The sequence below is a fragment of the Panulirus ornatus genome, chromosome 2 (assembly GCF_036320965.1).
Source record: "Panulirus ornatus isolate Po-2019 chromosome 2, ASM3632096v1, whole genome shotgun sequence".
Taxonomy (NCBI): Eukaryota; Metazoa; Arthropoda; class Malacostraca; order Decapoda; family Palinuridae; genus Panulirus; species Panulirus ornatus.
In genome coordinates this window covers 20403323-20426881 of record NC_092225.1, presented here as the reverse complement: position 1 = coordinate 20426881, position 23559 = coordinate 20403323, and the positions used below count along the sequence as shown (strand labels likewise).

At 40.7% G+C, this 23559-nt stretch overlaps 1 protein-coding gene across 2 annotated transcripts in view; it reads right to left on the bottom strand.

Moving 5' to 3' along the window:
* Positions 1 to 5260: 5260 nt before the first annotated feature.
* Positions 5261 to 23559, bottom strand: part of LOC139753998 (uncharacterized) — a 74251-nt gene continuing 55952 nt past the window's right edge. For both annotated transcript variants that reach the window (XM_071670955.1, XM_071670964.1), the window contains exons 14-19: positions 22404 to 22753; positions 20389 to 20535; positions 15505 to 15624; positions 15118 to 15268; positions 12713 to 12915; positions 5261 to 8876 (exon numbers count right to left, since the gene is read on the bottom strand). In XM_071670955.1, the coding sequence (XP_071527056.1) occupies positions 8873 to 8876; positions 12713 to 12915; positions 15118 to 15268; positions 15505 to 15624; positions 20389 to 20535; positions 22404 to 22753 (975 nt within the window). In that variant the 3' untranslated portion in view covers positions 5261 to 8872. The remainder of the gene's footprint in view (positions 8877 to 12712; positions 12916 to 15117; positions 15269 to 15504; positions 15625 to 20388; positions 20536 to 22403; positions 22754 to 23559) is intronic.

The window sequence follows — 23559 nt, the reverse complement described above, 5'->3', positions numbered from 1 at the left end:
AGGGGCATATATTATTTATTTATTTTGCTCTGTCGCTGTCTCCCGCGTTTGCGAGGTAGCGCAAGGAAACAGACGAAAGAAATGGCCCAACCCACCCCCATACATATGTATATACATACACGTCCACACACGCAAATATACATACCTATACATCTCAATTTACACATATATATACACACACAGACACATACATATATACCCATGCACACAATTCACACTGTCTGCCTTTATTCATTCCCAGCGCCACCTCGCCACACATGGAATACCATCCCCCTCCCTCCTCATGTGTGCGAGGTAGTGCTAGGAAAAAGACAACAAAGGCCCCATTCGTTCACACTCAGTCTCTAGCTGTCATGCAATAATGCCCGAAATCACAGCTCCCTTTCCACATCCAGGCCCCACACAACTTTCCATGGTTTACCCCAGACGCTTCACATGCCCTGATTCAATCCATTGATAGCACGTCAACCCCGGTATACCACATCAATCCAATTCACTCTATTCCTTGCCCGCATTTCACCCTCCTGCATGTTCAGGCCCCGATCACTCAAAATCTTTTTCACTCCATCTTTCCACCTCCAATTTGGTCTCCCACTTCTCCTTGTTCCCTGCACCTCCGACACATATATCCTCTTGGTAAATCTTGTGTGGATCAGGTGTTTGCTTTGAAGAATGTATGTGAGAAATACTTAGAAAAGCAAATGGATTTGTATGTAGCATTTATGGATCTGGAGAAGGCATATGATAGAGTTGATAGAGATGCTCTGTGGAAGGTATTAAGAATATATGGTGTGGGAGGCAAGTTGTTAGAAGCAGTGAAAAGTTTTTATCAAGGATGTAAGGCATGTGTACGTGTAGGAAGAGAGGAAAGTGATTGGTTCTTAGTGAATGTAGGTTTGAGGCAGGGGTGTGTGATGTCTCCATGGTTGTTTAATTTGTTTATGGATGGGGTTGTTAGGGAGGTGAATACAAGAGTTTTGGAAAGAGGGGCAAGTATGAAGTCTGTTGTGGATGAGAGAGCTTGGGAAGTGAGTCAGTTGTTGTTCGCTGATGATACAGCGCTGGTGGCTGATCATGTGAGAAACTGCAGAAGCTGGTGACTGAGTTTGGTAAAGTGTGTGAAAGAAGAAAGTTAAGAGTAAATGTGAATAAGAGCAAGGTTATTAGGTACAGTAGGGTTGAGGGTCAAGTCAATTGGGAGGTAAGTTTAAATGGAGAAAAACTGGAGGAAGTAAAGTGTTTTAGATATCTGGGAGTGGATCTGGCAGTGGATGGAACCATGGAAGCGGAAGTGAATCATAGGGTGGGGGAGGGGGCGAAAATCCTGGGAGCCTTGTAGAATGTGTGGAAGTCGAGAACATTATCTCGGAAATCAAAAATGGGTATGTTTGAAGGAATAGTGGTTCCAACAATGTTGTATGGTTGCGAGGCGTGGGCTATGGATAGAGTTGTGCGCAGGAGGGTGGATTTGCTGGAAATGAGATGTTTGAGGACAATGTGTGGTGTGAGGTGGTTTGATCGAGTAAGTAATGTAAGGGTAAGAGAGATGTGTGGAAATAAAAAGAGCGTGGTTGAGAGAGCAGAAAAGGGTAGTTGAAATGGTTTGGGCACATGGAGAGAATGAGTTAGGAAAGATTGACCAAGAGGATATGTGTGTCGGAGGTGGAGGGAACGAGGAGAAGTGGGAGACCAAATTGGAGGTGGAAAGATGGAGTGAAAAAGATTTTGATTGATCGGGGCCTGAACATGCAGGAGGGTGAAAGGCGGGCAAGGAATAGAGTGAATTGGATCGATGTGGTATACCGGGGTTGACATGCTGTCAGTGGATTGAATCAGGGCCTGTGAAGCGTCTGGGGTAAACCATGGAAAGTTGTGTGGGGCCTGGATGTGGAAAGGGAGCTGTGGTTTTGGGCATTACTGCATGACAGCTGGAGACTGAGTGTGAACGAATGGGGCCTTTGTTGTCCTTTCCTAGCGCTACCTCGCACACATGAGGGGGAGGGGGATGGTATTCTATGTGTGGCGAGGTGGCGATGGGAATGAATAAAGGCAGACAGTGTGAATTGTGTGCATGGGTATATATGTATGTGTCTGTGTGTGTATATATATGTGTACATTGAGATGTATAGGTAGGTATATTTGCGTGTGTGGACGTGTATGTATATACATGTGTATGTGGGTGGGTTGGGCCATTTCTTTCGGCTGTTTCCTTGTGCTACCTCGCAAATGCGGGAGACAGTGACAAAGCAAAATATATATATATATATATATATATATATATATATATATATATATATATATATATCATTAGGTACAGTAGGGTTGAGGGTCAAGTCAATTGGGAGGAGAGTTTGAATGGAGAAAAACTGGAGGAAGTGAAGTGTTTTAGATATCTGGGAGTGGATCTGGCAGCGGATGGAACCATGGAAGCGGAAGTGGATCATAGGGTGGGGGAGGGGGCGAAAATTCTGGGGGCCTTGAAGAATGTGTGGAAGTCGAGAACATTATCTCGGAAAGCAAAAATGGGTATGTTTGAAGGAATAGTGGTTCCAACAATGTTGTATGGTTGCGAGGCGTGGGCTATGGATAGAGTTGTGCGCAGGAGGATGGATGTGCTGGAAATGAGATGTTTGAGGACAATGTGTGGTGTGAGGTGGTTTGATCGAGTGAGTAACGTAAGGGTAAGAGAGATGTGTGGAAATAAAAAGAGCGTGGTTGAGAGAGCAGAAGAGGGTGTTTTGAAGTGGTTTGGGCACATGGAGAGAATGAGTGAGGAAAGATTGACCAAGAGGATATATGTGTCGGAGGTGGAGGGAACAAGGAGAAGAGGGAGACCAAATTGGAGGTGGAAAGATGGAGTGAAAAAGATTTTGTGTGATCGGGGCCTGAACATGCAGGAGGGTGAAAGGAGGGCAAGGAATAGAGTGAATTGGAGCGATGTGGTATACCGGGGTTGACGTGCTGTCAGTGGATTGAATCAAGGCATGTGAAGCGTCTGGGGTAAACCATGGAAAGCTGTGTAGGTATGTATATTTGCGTGTGTGGACGTATGTATATACATGTGTATGGTGGGGGGGGTTGGGCCATTTCTTTCGTCTGTTTCCTTGCGCTACCTCGCAAACGTGGGAGACAGCGACAAAGTATAATAAAAATAATATAAATATATATATTTTTGCTTTGTCGCTGTCTCCCGCGTTTGCGAGGTAGTGCAAGGAAACAGACGAAAGAAATGGCCCAACCCACCCCCATACACATGTATATACATACGTCCACACACGCAAATATACATACCTACACAGCTTTCCATGGTTTACCCCAGACGCTTCACATGCCCTGATTCAATCCACTGACAGCACGTCAACCCCGGTATACACATCAATCCAATTCACTCTATTCCTTGCCCTCTTTTCATCCTCCTGCATGTTCAGGCCCCGATCACACAAAATCTTTTTCACTCCATCTTTCCACCTCCAATTTGGTCTCCCACTTCTCGTTCCCTCCACCTCCGACACATATATCCTCTTGGTCAATCTTTCCTCACTCATTCTCTCCATGTGCCCAAACCATTTCAAAACACCCTCTTCTGCTCTCTCAACCACGCTCTTTTTATTTCCACACATCTCTCTTACCCTTACGTTACTTACTCGATCAAACCACCTCACACCACACATTGTCCTCAAACATCTCATTTCCAGCACATCCATCCTCCTGCGCACAACTCTATCCATAGCCCACGCCTCGCAACCATACAACATTGTTGGAACCACTATTCCTTCAAACATACCCATTTTTGCTTTCCGAGATAATGTCCTCGACTTCCACACATTCTTCAAGGCTCCCAGGATTTTCGCCCCTCCCCCACCCTATGATTCACTTCCGCTTCCATGGTTCCATCCGCTGCCAGATCCACTCCCAGATATCTAAAACACCTTACTTCCTCCAGTTTTTCTCCATTCAAACTTACCTCCCAACTGACTTGACCCTTAACCCTACTGTACCTAATAACCTTGCTCTTATTCACATTTACTCTTAACTTTCTTCTTTCACACACTTTACCAAACTCAGTCACCAGCCTCTGCAGTTTCTCACATGAATCAGCCACCAGCGCTGTATCATCAGCGAACAACAACTGACTCACTTCCCAAGCTCTCTCATCCCCAACAGACTTCATACTTGCCCCTCTTTCAAAGACTCTTGTATTTACCTCCCTAACAACCCCATCCATAAACAAATTAAACAACCATGGAGACATCACACACCCCTGCCGCAAACCTACATTCACTGAGAACCAATCACTTTCCTCTCTTCCTAAACGAACACATGCCATACATCCTCGATAAAAACTTTTCACTGCTTCTAATAACTTGCCTCCCACACCATATATTCTTAATACCTTCCACAGAGCATCTCTATCAACTCTATCATATGCCTTCTCCAGATCCATAAATGCTACATACAAATCCATTTGCTTTTCTAAGTATTTCTCACATACATTCTTCAAAGCAAACACCTGATCCACACATCCCCTACCACTTCTGAAACCACACTGCTCTTCCCCAATCTGATGCTCTGTACATGCCTTCACCCTCTCAATCAATACCCTCCCATATAATTTACCAGGAATACTCAACAATATATATATGAGGGGCATGCCCATGATGTAACTACCAAGAACAAGACACCAAACACTCTTTGGTCAATTGCCCCACACTCACATCATTCATGACATTTTATGATCTTGTGGTTTCACCTGGTGGATGTGGCCAGCTTCCAGAGCCTTTAGTTTTTTCTTTTCCCCACTGGTGATGCTAGACTTACTCATCATGTATTTTTGCCTTATACTATTACATAAGAATTAAATGCTTGTCATGTACATTACCCTTGATATTCCTATGTTTGTTTTTTCATTTTCATCTCAAGTATGGCTAATGATCCTATAAAATCTCATGGCAATGTGAAGAATTTATACCATCCTTTACTGGATGAAGTTTTCTATACGTCTAAGGGATGTTTGGGTCTGTTTCACTTTAAATGCAGAGGACTTCACTAGTAGCTGAATCAAGCATTATGGTTGCCCCATCATCAATAGTATCTCCCTAAATCAATTTCAAAATATGCTTACATCAAACATAATCGAAGGAGGTGCTACTGTTCTCACTACCACTCCACAGTAATAAAAGGGCTCATCAGAATTACACCATACAGTGATGACTATGATGAAACTACTATTGCAGAAATATCTTTATTTTACTGTAAAAAAACAGTAAATAAGAGAGCCCTTTAACTGAGCCAACATCATACCAATGTGAAATACTTCAAGTTGGTTATAATACTGTTTGTACAACAAATTTCCTGTAATATAAACAAATTCATTGGATATTAAAGCAGTTTTGATGCATTACACATGACAGCTAGAGACTGAATGTGAACGAATGTGGCCTTCGTCTATTTTCCTGGTGCTACCTTGCTAAAGCAACAGGCAGTAATGCTGTTTTCTGTGGGGTGGGGTGCTGCTGGGAATGGATTGAAGGCAAGCAAGTATGAATATGTACATGTGTATATATGTATATGTCTGCGCATGTGTATGTATATGTATGTGTACAGGCATTTATGTATATATATGTATATATGAGTGGATGGGTCATTCATTGTCTGTTTCTCAGTGTGTAAAAGAGAGACTTTTGGATGTTAATGTACTGATAGGGGCAGCTGGAGGGATGTCTGATCACTATCTTGTGGAGGCGAAGGTGAAAATTTGTAGAGGTTTTCAAAAAAGAAGAAAGAATGTTGGGGAGAAGAGAGTGGTGAGAGTAAGTGAGCCTGGAAAGGAGACTTGTATGAGGAAGTACCGGGAGAGATTGAGTTTACAATGGCAAAAGGTGAGAGAATATGACATGAGGGAAATGGGTGGGGAATAGAATGTATTTAGGAAAGCAGTGATAGCTTGTGCAAAAGATGCATGTAGCATGAGAAAGGTGAGAGGTGGGCAGATTAGAAAGGGTTGCGAGTGGTGGGATGAAGAAGTAAAGTCGTAAGTCAAAGAGAAAAGAGAGGCATTTACACAATACTTTCAAGGAAGGAGTGCAAATGAAGGGGACATGTATAAAAGAAAGTGGCAGGAGGTTAAGAGAAAGGTGCATGGGTTGAAAAAGAGGGCACATGAGAGTTGGCATGAGAGAGAGTATTAAACTTTAGGGAGAATAAAAAGATGTTTTGGAAGGAGGTAAATAACATGCATAAACAAGAGAACAAATGGGAACATCTGTGAAGGGAGCAAGTGGGGAAGTAATAACAGGTAGTGATGAAGTGAGAAGTAAATGGAGTGAGTATTTTGAAGGTCTGTTGAATGTATTTGATGATAGGGTGGCAGATATAAGGTGTTTTGGTCGGGGTGGTGTGCGAAGTGAGAGTCAGGGAGAATGGTTTGATTAAGAGAGAAGAGGTGGTGAAAGCACTGCAGAAGATGAAATCTGGCAAGTCAGTGGCTTTGGATGGTACTGAAGTAGAATTTATCATAAAAGGGGGTGACTGTTGCTGATTGGTTGGTAAGGATATTCAATGGGTGACTGTGTTGCTGATTGGTTGGTAAGGATATTCAATGTATGTATGGATCATGGTGAAGTGCCTCAGGATTGGCAGAATGCATGTACAGTGCCATTATACAAAGGCAAAGGGGATCAAGGTGAGTGTTCAAACTACAAAGGCATAAGTCTGTTGAGTATTCCTGGGAAATTATATGGGTGGTTATTGACCGAGAGGAAGAAAGCATATACAGATCATCAGATTGGGGAAGAGTATAGTGTTTTCATAAGTATTAGAGGACATGTGGATCAGATGTTTGCTTTGAAGAATGTGTGTGAGAAATACTTAGAAAAACAGATGGATCTGTTCGTGGCATTTATGGATCTGGAGAAGGCATATGATGGGGTTGATAGAGATGCTTTGTGGAAGGTCTTAAGAGTACATGGTGTGGGAGGTAAGTTGCCAGAAGCCATGAAAAGTTTTTACCAAGGATGTAAGGCATGTGTACGAGTAGGAAGAGAGGAGAATGATTAATTCCCAATGAATGTTGTTCTGCAGCAGGAGTGTGTGACGTCCCCATGGTTGTTAAATTTGTTTATGGATGGGATGGTTAGGGAGGTAAATGTAAGTTTTGGAGAGAGGAGCGAGTATGCAGTCCACTGGGGATGAATGGGCCTGGAAAGTGAGTCAGTTGTTGTTCGCTGATGATACAGCTCTAGTGGCTGCTTCGAGTGAGAAACTGCAGAAGTTGGTGACTAAGTTTGGAAAAGTGTGTGAAAGGAAAAAGTTGAGAGTAAATGTGAATAAAAGCAAGGTTATTAGGCTCAGTAGGGTTGAGGGACAAGTTTACAAGGATATAAGTTTGAATGGAGAAAAATAGGAGGAAGTGAGGTGTTTCAGATACCTGGGAAAGGACTTAGCAGTGAATGGAAGCAGATGTGAGTCACAAGGTGGGGGAGGGGGTGAAGGTTCTGGGAGCGAGGAATAATGAGTGGAAGGAGAAAACATCATCTCGGAGAGCAAAAATGGGTATGTTTGAAGGAATAGTTCCAACAATGTTATATGGTTGTGAGGAATGGGCTATAAATAGGGCTGTACAGAGGAGGAAGGGTGTGTCAGAAATAAAATGTTTGACAACAATGTGTGGTGTGAGGTGGTTTGATTGAGTAAGTAACGAAAGGTTAAGAGAGACGTGTGGAAATAAAAAGACTGGTTGAGAGAGCAGAAAAGGGTGTGTTGAAATGGTTTGGACATATGGAGAGAATGAGTGAGGAAAGACTGACAAAGAAGATATATGTGTCAGAGGTGGAGGGAAAAAGAAGTGGGAGACCAAACTGAAGGGGGAAGGATGGGGTAAAAAATATTTTGAGCGATCAGGGCCTGAACATACAGGAGGGTGAAAGGTGAGCAAGGAATAGAGTGAATTGGAATGATGTGGTACACTGGGGTCAATGTGCTGTCAATGGACTGAACCAGGGCATGTGAAACGTCTGGTGTAAACCATGGAAAGGTCGGTGGGGCCTGGATGCAGATAGGGAGCTGCAGGTTTCAGTGCACTGCACATGACACCTAGAGACTGAGTGTGAACGAATGTGGCCTTTTTTGTCTGTTTTCCTAGTGCTACCTTGCTGAAGCAGAGGGTAGCCATGCTGTTTCCTGTGGGGCGGGGTAGCACCGGGAATGGATGAAGGCAAGTATGAATATGTACATGAGTATATATGTATGTGTTTGTGCATTGGAAAGGATTACAATTTTGCACATGATCAAGTATATTCCTATGAGTCCACAGGGAAAAATGAACTTATCTTTTTCATTTTTCCCAATGGACTCATAGGAATGTCTGTGTAGGTGTATGTATGTGTGTATATGTTGATATGTATATGTATATATATGTGTGTGTGTGTATGGGTGTTTATGTATACATGTGTATATGAGTGGATGGACCATTCTTTGTCTGTATCCTGGCACTATGGATAATAAGTATAATAATAATAATAATATCTTTTTTATCCATTTTTGCCATTTCCCGTGTTAGCGAGGTAGCATTAAGAACAGAGGACTAAGCCTTAGAGGGAATATCCTCACTTGGCCCCCTTCTCTGTTCCTTCTTTGGGAAAATTAAAAGCAGGCCCCCCCGCTCTCTCCCCTTTTAGTCGCCTTCTACGACATGCAGGGAATATGTGGGAAGTATTCTTTCCCCTTTATTCCCCATCTCAAAAAATGTCATGTAAGATCACTTCTCATTTGAAATTTTGGAGCCAGGGTCAGAAACATACGAATCTTCAATATCACCGTCATTTCAGTCTTGCTATCTAATTTTGTCTTTGTCCACATAGTTTTTCATCCACACTCACCTGCAAGGAAACAAATGAAAAAATTAGAATAAAGAATTTGCAAGCCTTGTTATACTTTTAATGTTACCACTTAAATGCTTTAAGTCTATCAATGAATCACCGTGATCAGTGTACTAAAAGTATGATTATAAAGAAACTGTGTTGCAAATGATAAATACATCCTCTTGTCAAAACTATACCTTCTGTCTTCTAAAAAGTGGAGGGCTCCCTGATGCAAAAGCTCCCACTACATACTGCATACTGCAGTTCTATACAAGTAAATATAAACAAAATGGGGGTGCTATCACAGTCCATGATAACTTATGAAATGAAAATAAAAATATCTGAGGATAGAGGGGAAATGCATTTTGGAACCTTATCCTGTATGTTTGAAGTATTAAATATTTAACACTGGTGATATTTCAGTTTCTAAAATAGTCACCCTATAGTTTAATATAGTCATGAGAAGTAAATTCTCTAAATACATGAGAGTGTCAATAAATATACATTAATCTGAAAGGTTCAAAGAACTATTTCTAATACAAAATATTTAATTCAGTAAATAAGTTTACCTCTCATGATCTTTCTTCTCATGCCCAGGTGCATATGCACCAATAATCGCCCATCTCTCTCCATCAACTTTCAGTTTTACCCATATTAATCGAGAATTTACTTTCTTACATTCTATCACATACTCCCACAACTCCTGTTTCAGGAGTATTGCTACTCCTTCCCTTGCTCTTGTCTTCTCACTAACCCCTGACTTTACTCCCAAGACATTCCCAAACCACTCTTCCCCTTTACCCTTGAGCTTCGTTTCACTCAGAGCCAAAACATCCAGGTTCCTTTCCTCAAACATACTACCTATCTCTCCTTTTTTCACATCTTGGTTACATCCACACACATTTAGGCACCCCAATCTGAGCCTTCGAGGAGGATGAGCACTCCCCGCGTGACTCCTTCTTCTGTTTCCCATTTTAGAAAGTTAAAAAAATACAAGGAGGGGAGAAGCTGAATGAGTGTGTTAGTGGTTTTGATGCACGAGACCAGATTATAGTGATGGGTGATTTGAATGCAAAGGTGAGTAATGTGGCAGTTGAGGGAATAATTGGTATACATGGGGTGTTCTGTGTTGTAAATGGAAATGGTGAAGAGCTTGTACATTTATGTGCTGAAAAAGGACTGATGATTGGGAATACCTGGTTTAAAAAGCGAGATATACATAAGTATACTTATGTAAGTAGGAGAGATGGCCAGAGAGCGTTATTGGATTACGTGTTAATTGACAGGCGCGCGAAAGAGAGACTTTTGGATGTTAATGTGCTGAGAGGTGCAACTGGAGGGATGTCTGATCATTATCTTGTGGAGGCTAAGGTGAAGATTTGTATGGGTTTTCAGAAAAGAAGAGTGAATGTTGGGGTGAAGAGGGTGGTGAGAGTAAGTGAGCTTGGGAAGGAGACTTGTGTGAGGAAGTACCAGGAGAGACTGAGTACAGAATGGAAAAAGGTGAGAACAATGGAAGTAAGGGGAGTGGGGGAGGAATGGGATGTATTTAGGGAATCAGTGATGGATTGCGCAAAAGATGCTTGTGGCATGAGAAGAGTGGGAGGTGGGTTGATTAGAAAGGGTAGTGAGTGGTGGGATGAAGAAGTAAGAGTATTAGTGAAAGAGAAGAGAGAGGCATTTGGACAATTTTTGCAGGGAAAAAATGAAATTGAGTGGGAGATGTATAAAAGAAAGAGACAGGAGGTCAAGAGAAAGGTGCAAGAGGTGAAAAAAAGGGCAAATGAGAGTTGGGGTGAGAGAGTATCATTAAATTTTAGGGAGAATAAAAAGATGTTCTGGAAGGAGGTAAATAAAGTGCGTAAGACAAGGGAGCAAATGGGAACTTCAGTGAAGGGCGCAAATGGGGAGGTGATAACAAGTAGTGGTGATGTGAGAAGGAGATGGAGTGAGTATTTTGAAGGTTTGTTGAATGTGTTTGATGATAGAGTGGCAGATATAGGGTGTTTTGGTCGAGGTGGTGTGCAAAGTGAGAGGGTTAGGGAAAATGATTTGGTAAACAGAGAAGAGGTAGTAAAAGCTTTGCGGAAGATGAAAGCCGGCAAGGCAGCAGGTTTGGATGGCATTGCAGTGGAATTTATTAAAAAAGGGGGTGACTGTATTGTTGACTGGTTGGTAAGGTTATTTAATGTATGTATGACTCATGGTGAGGTGCCTGAGGATTGGCGGAATGCGTGCATAGTGCCATTGTACAAAGGCAAAGGGGATAAGAGTGAGTGCTCAAATTACAGAGGTATAAGTTTGTTGAGTATTCCTGGTAAATTATATGGGAGGATATTGATTGAGAGGGTGAAGGCATGTACAGAGCATCAGATTGGGGAAGAGCAGTGTGGTTTCAGAAGTGGTAGAGGATGTGTGGATCAGGTGTTTGCTTTGAAGAATGTATGTGAGAAATACTTAGAAAAGCAAATGGATTTGTATGTAGCATTTATGGATCTGGAGAAGGCATATGATAGAGTTGATAGAGATGCTCTGTGGAAGGTATTAAGAATATATGGTGTGGGAGGCAAGTTGTTAGAAGCAGTGAAAAGTTTTTATCGAGGATGTAAGGCATGTGTACGTGTAGGAAGAGAGGAAAGTGATTGGTTCTCAGTGAATGTAGGTTTGCGGCAGGGGTGTGTGATGTCTCCATGGTTGTTTAATTTGTTTATGGATGGGGTGGTTAGGGAGGTGAATGCAAGAGTTTTGGAAAGAGGGGCAAGTATGAAGTCTGTTGTGGATGAGAGAGCTTGGGAAGTGAGTCAGTTGTTGTTCGCTGATGATACAGCGCTGGTGGCTGATTCATGTGTGAAACTGCAGAAGCTGGTGACTGAGTTTGGTAAAGTGTGTGAAAGAAGAAAGTTAAGAGTAAATGTGAATAAGAGCAAGGTTATTAGGTACAGCAGGGTTGAGGGTCAAGTCAATTGGGAGGTGAGTTTGAATGGAGAAAAACTGGAGGAAGTGAAGTGTTTTAGATATCTGGGAGTGGATCTGGCAGCGGATGGAACCATGGAAGTGGAAGTGGATCATAGGGTAGGGGAGGGGGCGAAAATTCTGGGAGCCTTGAAGAATGTGTGGAAGTCGAGAACATTATCTCGGAAAGCAAAAATGGGTATGTTTGAAGGAATAGTGGTTCCAACAATGTTGTATGGTTGCGAGGCGTGGGCTATGGATAGAGTTGTGCGCAGGAGGATGGATGTGCTGGAAATGAGATGTTTGAGGACAATGTGTGGTGTGAGGTGGTTTGATCGAGTAAGTAACGTAAGGGTACGAGAGATGTGTGGAAATAAAAAGAGCGTGGTTGAGAGAGCAGAAGAGGGTGTTTTGAAATGGTTCGGGCACATGGAGAGAATGAGTGAGGAAAGATTGACCAAGAGGATATATGTGTCGGAGGTGGAGGGAACGAGGAGAAGAGGGAGACCAAATTGGAGGTGGAAAGATGGAGTGAAAAAGATTTTGTGTGATCGGGGCCTGAACATGCAGGAGGGTGAAAGGAGGGCAAGGAATAGAGTGAATTGGAGCGATGTGGTATACCGGGGTTGACGTGCTGTCAGTGGATTGAATCAAGGCATGTGAAGCGTCTGGGGTAAACCATGGAAAGCTGTGTAGGTATGTATATTTGCGTGTGTGGACGTATGTATATACATGTGTATGGGGGTGGGTTGGGCCATTTCTTTCGTCTGTTTCCTTGCGCTACCTCGCAAACGCGGGAGACAGCGGCAAAAAAAAAAAAAAAAAAAAAAAAAAAAAAAAAAAAAGTTTACCTCTTAAATATGATTCTGATTAAGCATACATTAAAGAATGTAGCAACATACCAGTTATATGCAGCAAACTTTTCATATCTGCTAAGTGGATTTTTGTTACCAAATGTGGGTTTTAATTTATCACAGTAGTTGCGCTGAGGGTATGTAAAGTCATCTCTGTAGTGGTACTGCTGGTTGTTCTTGTAGTTGTACTCATAACTGTCAGATCCATACTGGTAATGATTGTACTTGGGAAACTGGGCACTGCACTGTTGCTGTCATAGGAATCAAAGTACTAGATTAGTCTGCAAGCCACTCTTTCAAGCTTCCTAAAATTAGACATAAAACTGATCATTAATAAAATTACACAAAACATACTGGATGAAATAAATGCTTCAAATAATAAATACAACTGATCACACAATTAGCCTAAACACTATTAAAAGTACCAGAAAGGTAAAATATAGTAATAATCAATATCAATCATTAAGAATAAATGTTTTAATGCATAAAATAGTTTTATCAGAGCACAACAGAACACAAACTAGATTAGGAAACCCTCCTGTAAAAAATACTGGGAAGAATGCTTAATATAATACTGATCTCTATCACTGAACATGAAAAAAGATTTAATTCATTATATTTTAAGAGAAGTGGCAATAGTGAATTTTCATTTGATACAACCAAAAATAATTTCCTCATACTTTAAGACTTCTTCTAACTGTATTAATCCTTTTGCCAAAAAATCTGATAAACCCTACTTATTCAATTACAATAAACCCCCATTTTAAGAGTGGTCATTTCATCACATCCAAATTTTTCAAGGAAACATTCCTTCGAGGATCTATTAGAGGGGTCCAGGGAGAAGCAAAGACCACTCTAAATCAAAAAGAATTAATGCCAGGGTCACCTAGAGTTACTTGAATAACTACTGGTCTGAAACAGGGTTCGTATGAGATACATGCTACTCTCCCTATGCTCATGACGCCCAACAATTTTCAGCTGTTCAGCAGCTGAGGTGTTCCCTGGATCTCTTAGCACATAAAACAATGACAGTAATCTTACCTGCCATAATCTAATAGAAAATGACAGGCCTTTGTTTCATAAAAGTCACTGCAATTGCATTAAAACAAGGAAACCAAGCTTGTTCATGTGGTGACCATTCGGGTGCATTTCACAAAATGGAAGGGAAAGAGCCAGCTATGTCTTTTGTCTTGAAATTTCTAGTTGAAATATCTTTGTAGATGTAAATGCACCAAAGATAATATTGCACTATAAAGTCATTGTAAATCAGTGTAAAACTATGCATAAGTGTGGAGAGAACCTTTTAAGAAATTTCTTTAAAAATGTAATGTAAAGAAGTACTTCTAAAGCATGCGGGTGGTGGATGGATGGAATAAACTGATAGACAATGTGGCAAGCATAAACATCATACATTAGTTTAAAAGGTTATATGACAGGAGCAAGGTTATTAGGTACAGTAGGGGTGAGGGTCAAGTCAATTGGGAGGTGAGTTTGAATGGAGAAAAACTGGAGGAAGTGAAGTGTTTTAGATATCTGGGAGTGGATCTGTCAGGCGGATGGAACCATGGAAGCGGAAGTGGATCATAGGGTGGGGGAGGGGGCGAAAATTTTGGGAGCCTTGAAAAATGTGTGGAAGTCGAGAACATTATCTCGGAAAGCAAAAATGGGTATGTTTGAAGGAATAGTGGTTCCAACAATGTTGTATGGTTGTGAGGCGTGGGCTATGGATAGAGATGTGCGCAGGAGGATGGATGTGCTGGAAATGAGATGTTTGAGGACAATGTGTGGTGTGAGGTGGTTTGATCGAGTAAGTAACGTAAGGGTAAGAGAGATGTGTGGAAATAAAAAGAGCGTGGTTGAGAGAGCAGAAGAGGGTGTTTTGAAATGGTTTGGGCACATGGAGAGAATGAGTGAGGAAAGATTGACCAAGAGGATATATGTGTCGGAGGTGGAGGGAACGAGGAGAAGAGGGAGACCAAATTGGAGGTGGAAAGATGGAGTGAAAAAGATTTTGTGTGATCGGGGCCTGAACTTGCAGGAGGGTGAAAGGAGGGCAAGGAATAGAGTGAATTGGAGCGATGTGGTATACAGGGGTTGACGTGCTGTCAGTGGATTGAATCAAGGCATGTGAAGCGTCTGGGGTAAACCATGGAAAGCTGTGTAGGTATGTATATTTGCGTGTGTGGACGTGTGTATGTACATGTGTATGGGGGGGGGGTTGGGCCATTTCTTTCGTCTGTTTCCTTGCGCTACCTCGCAAACGCGGGAGACAGCGACAAAGTATAAAAAAAAAAAAAAAAATGACAGGAGGAAACGTTCAAATTATGGGGCCCCATGAAAATACAACTCCCTCCCCATACAGTACAAACAGGTAATCATAGTTACATAATTACTCAAAAACAGGTGTACAATAATTTCTTGAACTGATAAATCTTTTAATATCAAGCTCTTACTTGTCTGAATCTCTTTCTTCGAAGCTGTGGTCTCTTTGGTATATCTGGAATGGCTTCATCTACCCATACTTCCTTGCCTCTGATGTTCCATGGATTATGCTGTAATGCTTCCTTAACATCAGCTTCTTTATGAAAATATATGTAGCAGAACCTAAAATCATGAAGAAGGTAAATTAATGTACTCTTGATCTGCCACGATAATACAAATAATATACTTTTTTCCATTTTCTACTTTTCTTCATACATTTGCCATTTTCTATTTTCAAAATGCATAATTTTCATATTTGAATGCCTCATTTTTATATGAAAATAAACAACATAGTACTTTGATTATACTTCCAATAATCATGCATAATTGGGTCATGACAAAAACAACTGAATTCTTACACATTGCGAATACTCTTAATTTTACCACAACACGTTTTTCTTTCAACTCTTTCTGCAGAAGGGAAAACTTTCATCACATCTTCTTTTGTAGTCCCCTCCAGAAGACCTCCTACATACAGGCTAAAAAGAGCAATCAAACAGTCAGCTTGATTTTTAGGGTGGCTCATACAAAAAGAAATAAAAGGGAACAAGTAAGATTTCAAGCAGAGAGCATATATGCCTGGGAATCCACAGAGCAACATCACCCACAAAGGCCTTTAAAGCACGAAGCATACATATCAATGGGCTGGTTAATTCTTTCATAATGAAAGCTAATCACATCAAAGTCTAATATCAAATAATAAACAAAGGGCTTAAATATAGGTGAGAATTTTGCTTAAATGATTAACAAATAACATATCTTAGCCATCTATGTCCTTTACATATGGTTTTGTATAATACTAATGAATATCACCAGGTATCCCTAACTTCTGACCCTTAACCTCCAAACCTTAAACAAATGTGAAATTGTGTATGTAGAATCTGTAGTATAAGTAACGTTCACTTCAATACACCTAGGTGTCAGATATTATGTACACAATCCCTCTAAAGCATTTGTATGCAAAACCCTTGTTATCTTGACATTTGCCCCCAATTTTCAGAACTCATCAGGTGCAGAACTATGTTGTACTTCTAGTATAAGTTTGCTCTATTTCTGATCACTCAGTCAGGAGATACTGCATATGCAAGGATTCAGGAACAGTTCAGTACACAAGAACATACTGCTTACCCTGACCACAAAAAGTTAATCTAATGAAGAACCCTGTTTGTAGCATCTGGGGTGCAAGTTTGATCAATATCTATTCAAAATGTCTTCAGATAAGTATATATATATATATATATATATATATATATATATATATATATATATAGGGTGGGGGCATGTGTATGGTGTACATGTGTATGGGGGCGGTTGGGCCATTTCTTTCGTCTGTTTCCTTGCGCTACCTCGCAAACGCGGGAGACAGCGACAAAGTATAAAAAAAAAAAAAAAAAAAAAAAAAAAAATATATATATATATATATATATATATTTTTTTTTTTTTTTTGCTGTCTCCTGCGTTTGCGAGGTAGCGCAAGGAAACAGACGAAAGAAATGGCCCAACCCACCCCCATACACATGTATATACATACGTCCACACACGCAAATATACATACCTACACAGCTTTCCATGGTTTACCCAGACGCTTCACATGCCTTGATTCAATCCACTGACAGCACATCAACCCCGGTATACCACATCGCTCCAATTCACTCTATTCCTTGCCCTCCTTTCACCCTCCTGCATGTTCAGGCCCCGATCACACAAAATCTTTTTCACTCCATCTTTCCACCTCCAATTTGGTCTCCCTCTTCTCCTCGTTCCCTCCACCTCCGACACATATATCCTCTTGGTCAATCTTTCCTCACTCATTCTCTCCATGTGCCCAAACCATTTCAAAATACCCTCTTCTGCTCTCTCAACCACGCTCTTTTTATTTCCACACATCTCTCTTACCCTTACGTTACTTACTCGATCAAACCACCTCACACCACACATTGTCCTCAAACATCTCATTTCCAGCACATCCATCCTCCTGCACACAACTCTATCCATAGCCCACGCCTCGCAACCATACAACATTGTTGGAACCACTATTCCTTCAAACATACCCATTTTTGCTTTCCGAGATAATGTTCTCGACTTCCACACATTCTTCAAGGCTCCCAGAATTTTCGCCCCCTCCCCCACCCTATGATCCACTTCCGCTTCCATGGTTCCATCCGCTGCCAGATCCACTCCCAGATATCTGAAACACTTCACTTCCTCCAGTTTTTCTCCATTCAAACTCACCTCCCAATTGACTTGACCCTCAACCCTACTGTACCTAATATCCTTGCTCTTATTCACATTTACTCTTAACTTTCTTCTTTCACACACTTTACCAAACTCAGTCACCAGCTTCTGCAGTTTCTCACATGAATCAGCCACCAGCGCTGTATCATCAGCGAACAACAACTGACTCACTTCCCAAGCTCTCTCATCCACAACAGACTTCATACTTGCCCCTCTTTCCAAAACTCTTGCATTCACCTCCCTAACAACCCCATCCATAAACAAATTAAACAACCATGGGAACATCACACACCCCTGCCGCAAACCTACATTCACTGAGAACCAACCACTTTCCTCTCTTCCTACACGTACACATGCCTTACATCCTCGATAAAAACTTTTCACTGCTTCTAACAACTTGCCTCCCACACCATATATTCTTAATACCTTCCACAGAGCTTCTCTATCAACTCTATCATATGCCTTCTCCAGATCCATAAATGCTACATACAAATCCATTTGCTTTTCTAAGTATTTCTCACATACATTCTTCAAAGCAAACACCTGATCCACACATCCTCTATCACTTCTGAAACCACACTGCTCTTCCCCAATCTGATGCTCTGTACATGTCTTCACCCTCTCAATCAATACCCTCCCATATAATTTCCCAGGAATACTCAACAAACTTATACCTCTGTAATTTGAGCACTCACTCTTATCCCCTTTGCCTTTGTACAATGGCACTATGCACGCATTTCACCAATCCTCAGGCACCTCACCATGAGTCATACATACATTAAATAACCTTACCAACCAGTCAACAATACAGTCACCCCCTTTTTTAATAAATTCCACTGCAATACCATCCAAACCTGCTGCCTTGCCAGCTTTCATCTTCCGCAAAGCTTTTACTACCTCTTCTCTGTTTACCAAATCATTTTCCCTAACCCTCTCACTTTGCACACCACCTCGACCAAAACACCCTATATCTGCCACTCTATCATCAAACACATTCAACAATCCTTTAAAATACTCACTCCATCTCCTTCTCACGTCACCACTACTTGTTATCACCTCCCCATTAGCCCCCTTCACTGAAGTTCCCATTTGCTCCCTTGTCTTATGCACTTTATTTACCTCCTCCCAAAGCATCTTTTTATTTTCCCTAAAATTTAATGATACTCTCTCACCCCAACTCTCATTTGCCCTCTTTTTCACCTCTTGCACCTTTCTCTTGACCTCCTGTCTCTTTCTTTTATACATCTCCCACTCATTTGCATTTTTTCCCTGCAAAAATCGTCCAAATGCCTCTCTCTTCTCTTTCACTAATAATCTTACTTCTTTATCCCACCACTCACTACCCTTTCTAATCAACCCACCTCCCACCCCTCTCATGCCACAAGCATCTTTTGCGCAAGCCATCACTGCTTCCCTAAATACATCCCATTCCTCCCCCACTCCCCTTACCTCCTTTGTTCTCACCTTTATATATTCGCCATTTCCCACATTAGCAAGGTAGCGTTAGGAACAGAGGACTGGGCCTTTGAGGGAATATCCTCACCTGACCCCCTTCTCTGTTCCTTCTTTTGGAAAATAAAAAAAAAAAACGAGAGGGGAGGATTTCCAGCCACCCGCTCCCTCCCCTTATAGTCGCCTTCTATGACACACAGGGAATACGAGGGAAGTATTCTTTCTCCCCTATCCCTAGGGATACATATTTACTTATTTGCTTTGTCACTGTCTCCTGCGTTAGCAAGGTAGTGCAAGGAAACAGACGAAAGAATGGCCCAACCCACCCACATACACATGTATATACATACACGTCTACACACGCAAATATACATACCTATACATCTCAACATATACATATATATACACACACAGACATATACATATATACACATGTACACAATTCATACTGTCTGCCTTTATTCATTCCCATCGCCACCCCTTCACCCCTGAGATATCACACAGCCCTGCCTCACACCTATATGTATCCAAAAACTTTCACTCAGCTCTCCATCTATATATGGCTTTCACACCATCCAACAGTTGTCCCCTTGTACCATATGTCCTTAATACATCCCACAAAGCATTCCACTCGACTCTGTCATACACTTTCTCCAGAGCCATAAAAGCTGCATACAACTTCTTACCTTTTGCTACATACTTTTCCATGGTCATCTTTACTACATAAACCTGATCCACATATCCCCTACCTTTCCTAAAACACCTTTGCTCTTCACTTATTCTGCATTCAGTCACTTCCATTACTCAGTACCTTCTTCAATAATGTATGAAATGGTGATATTCTGTAAGGGGATTTTTTTTTTTTTCCAAACCAGTTGAGTATCATTTTAGACATGTGCTGCATTGTAGAGAAAGGTATACTATTCTACTTGGTATTTTCTTCAATAACATATGAATGGTGATATTCCGTAAGGGAAAAAATTAAGATTTTTTTTTCAAACTGGTTATGTGTCACCTCAGACATGTGTTGCAGTTTAGGGGCAAATAGCATTTTAGTAAATGTGATCTGGACACTGTGATGTGACCCCCAACATCTAAAACTATACTAGGCACAGCGCTTTGTGCTGTATAATTTGTAGTATGAATTGGTCTTTCCACAATCATGAACCCAATCTTCAGATGCTATGCAAATGGTCATTTAGTAGTCTATATAAACAACCCATGATCTGGTACCTCTGGCATATCACTGATACTCTAGTTGGGTCACTAGGTCTTAGGGTTCTTCTTTTCCTCCCATGCCAGTGACAAAGGGTTATGAGATGACCATTATTTGAAGTGAATGTAACTGAACGTTACTAAACATAATATCAACATCTGTAACCAAAACAAGAATATCATCAAATGTTATTAAGCATAATATCAACTAATGTAACTAAAACATAACATCAACTTACTGTAACCAGAACACATGATTCAAAGCAGGAGCTTTTAATATCAACTTTAACTCAGAAAAAAATTAAAAACAAATGCATAGAATAATCAATACATAAACTTACGCATTCCATTTTGGGTCATGAACAGGCTCTCTGTAAGCTTTGTATTTAGTGACAACTCTGATGTTCTCCTCATGTAATATAGTATTTTCTAACTCTATCTTCAACTTTTCTGCTGCATCTTCTGTTGGGCACACAACATGAAATTCCCTGGAAATAAGGAAGAAAAATGTAAGAAAAAGACAAACATTGTCATAATAAATCAAAGCCTGAGCAGGATAAATTTACTTTAAAAAAGATATACTTTTGAAGTTTATCTTCAAATAACATCATCAAATATTTCATTTGAAGCTTTCATTACCAACTCATTTTTCTTTCATCAAAATTGACAAGGCAATGCAGTTCTAAAAATGCTTATCATAAAACATACTTAATATTTTCAGTAACATAAACTGGTGAGCCAGCATTGCAATGACTGTCACATTCCTCCTCTGAGACACAGGTTGTTGTCCTTTCCTTTCTTTATCAAATGCACAGGGGAAGCTAGAAATCATTCCACATACAAACATTATCTATCACACAACACTTGACAAATAACTCTAAATTCTTCTAATCCTTCCATTTTACAATATTTCTGAAAATGTACGAAATTGAATAATAGTAAATAAAATGGTAGACACATGACAATAAAGTCAATGAAAAAATAAAATAATGAAATAGTTAAGCCCCTGACTAATATTTTGATAAGTCACTTGCTAAGGGTTAAGTTCTGAAGGAATGGAAGTTTGCCAATGTATAGTTTCCTTGCCTACTTTGGTATCTTCAACTGCAGTTTTGGGTATCTACACTCAATGTGATGGATACAATTTTCCCAACCACATCACTGAGTTTTGAGTATCTGCTGTATTTCTTCCCACCCGTCAGATAAGTAACTGTATTGAGGTGGCCCATGACTACTGCTAGCCAAACCTAGCTGAATCCAGCACATTGGTGGAATGAAGACGTGTACCGTAATGTGCAAAAGCTCTAGATACCTGCATCACCGAAGCACTGTCACGTGCAGACTGTGCGTTGTTCTTTCTTTCAGTAACTCTTGTTAACTGAGGAACTCTAAAAGTGATCTTAATGCATCACAAAATTTGTATAACTTATGTCCTTAGATATAGCATCAGGATAAGGATAGTGGTGCAAGTTGTGCTACCATTAGGAGGAAAAGGAAAGTGATATCTTTTGATCAAAAAGAGAATTCATTTTAACACCTTGCACATGGTGATAGTGCAGCATCTGATAGGAGGCATTTTGATGTTAGTAAGTCAAGAGTACAATCCATAACTAAAACTGAGACATAAAATTGTTTGGAATAGCTGGTGAGCTGCTTTGTAGGAGTACAAAGGCCAAGCACAAATTACAAGGGTGACGAAGGGGATGGCAGAGATGGCTGAAGATGTAGCAGGAGGGGTGGTGGTAGTGGCAGGGGTAGTGGTGGCGTCAGAGACTAAGTACCTACGATGAAAAACTATCATAATGGTGATGGTAATGTGTTACTCTCACAAAATGCTTGCTTGGAAGAGGTGGCGTGAGAGGTGATGATAATGGTAGTAGAAGAGAAGATGGCAGAAGTGGCAGTTCTGGTTGCTGGATAGCTGGTGACAAAAATGGTGGAAAGGAGGTGGCAGACATGGTGATAGAGTTGATGGTAAAGGGTGGAAGTGAGTGGTTGAAATGATGAAAGTGGTGCTGGAAGGTGTGATAGTATTGGTGGAGGCAGAGGAGATGGCAGAGGTGGTGAAAAGGGGTGGAAGAGAAAATGTTAGTGCTGGAGGCAAAGGAGGTAACAGGGAGGATGGTACAGATGGTGGCATAGGTCAAAGAAGTTGTGACAATGGGGTTCTATGGAAACTAAGCTAAAGAGAATGAACGAAAAGACTCATTACTATCATGCACCATAATAAAAAAATGAAAACTACAGATATTTGAAAGTGTATGTGCATATACATGTATGTGCGTTATGAAAGTGAGCATGAGAGATCACTATATAAACTGCAGTGTATATGAGCATGGATTTCTGGTCTACTTACCTGTGAATCTTGACATCAGTAGCCTTGTCAAGGATCTTCATCAGCTTCATAATATCAGGATTCTTTAAGGATTTCTTACTCTTTGGAAGACATAAATACACTTCATGGGAGGTAGTTTCAGACTGTACTCTCGAGAGTATCTCCTCTGGAGACATTAGTGACATATCATTTTCACTGGGCATCTCATCTTTATGGAGTCTATCATTAGTCAAAGGATCTAAATGCTCTTGAGGTGATTCATCTGACAGAGACATCTGTTCAATGTGGGTTTCCGATGCATTAACAATGTTGTCAGAAGTTTTCAATAGCTCTGAATGTATCCTCTCTCCTTTAAATAAATCCTTATTAACCTGGAAAAAATTATAGGTTATAAAGAAAATAACTATTGTGATATAATTCTTGAACGAATATAGTTTGTAATCGTAAAATGTCTGATCTAAAATGATTTCATTATCTCATCCCCCTCTACATTTAATTTTCTTTCTTTCATTCCTTCATAATTCCTGCTAGAAATAACTTAATGGTCTTTTGAAGATAAACAAATGTAAATCAAGTTCAAATCAAATACTAAAGGCACAAAAGTGTGTTTTGATGTAGTAAAAACAATTACCAGAGGTACAGCCAATAGAGTAGCAGAGTGAGTACTTGCTCACAGGAGCGACATAACATCATTTTACCCCTTAAGCAGGATAACTCCTCCAGGATTTCACCCTCTTCAACCAATAACTACCATTCATACATAGAAACCCAACAACCATACAGCAATCAATCCAGGCCTATAATACTGTTGGTGTTGAGGTGTATGTAGTGCCTGCCTGCTACCTATTCACATCACTAATCACCCACTAGAATCTTTCTCCTTAATCCATTACCCTAAGGATTTGAGAAATGGTTTCACAAAAATGATAAGTGGGAAGGATGGGATGGAAAAATAAATGGATGCTCATGGGGAAACTAAGCTTACCAAAGATATAAGTTCTCAACTGTTCTGCCTAGAAGGGTACATGATAGCAAGAAAAGAAAGAAAGCAAAGGAGGGAGAAGATTAGCACCTTTAGTAAAAAACAGCCTGAAATTTCAAGAAATACTTGTCCCATTTAGACAATACATAACAGGAGCTGTAACTGCAGGAAAGAGAAGCGCAGTGGTTTTATCAT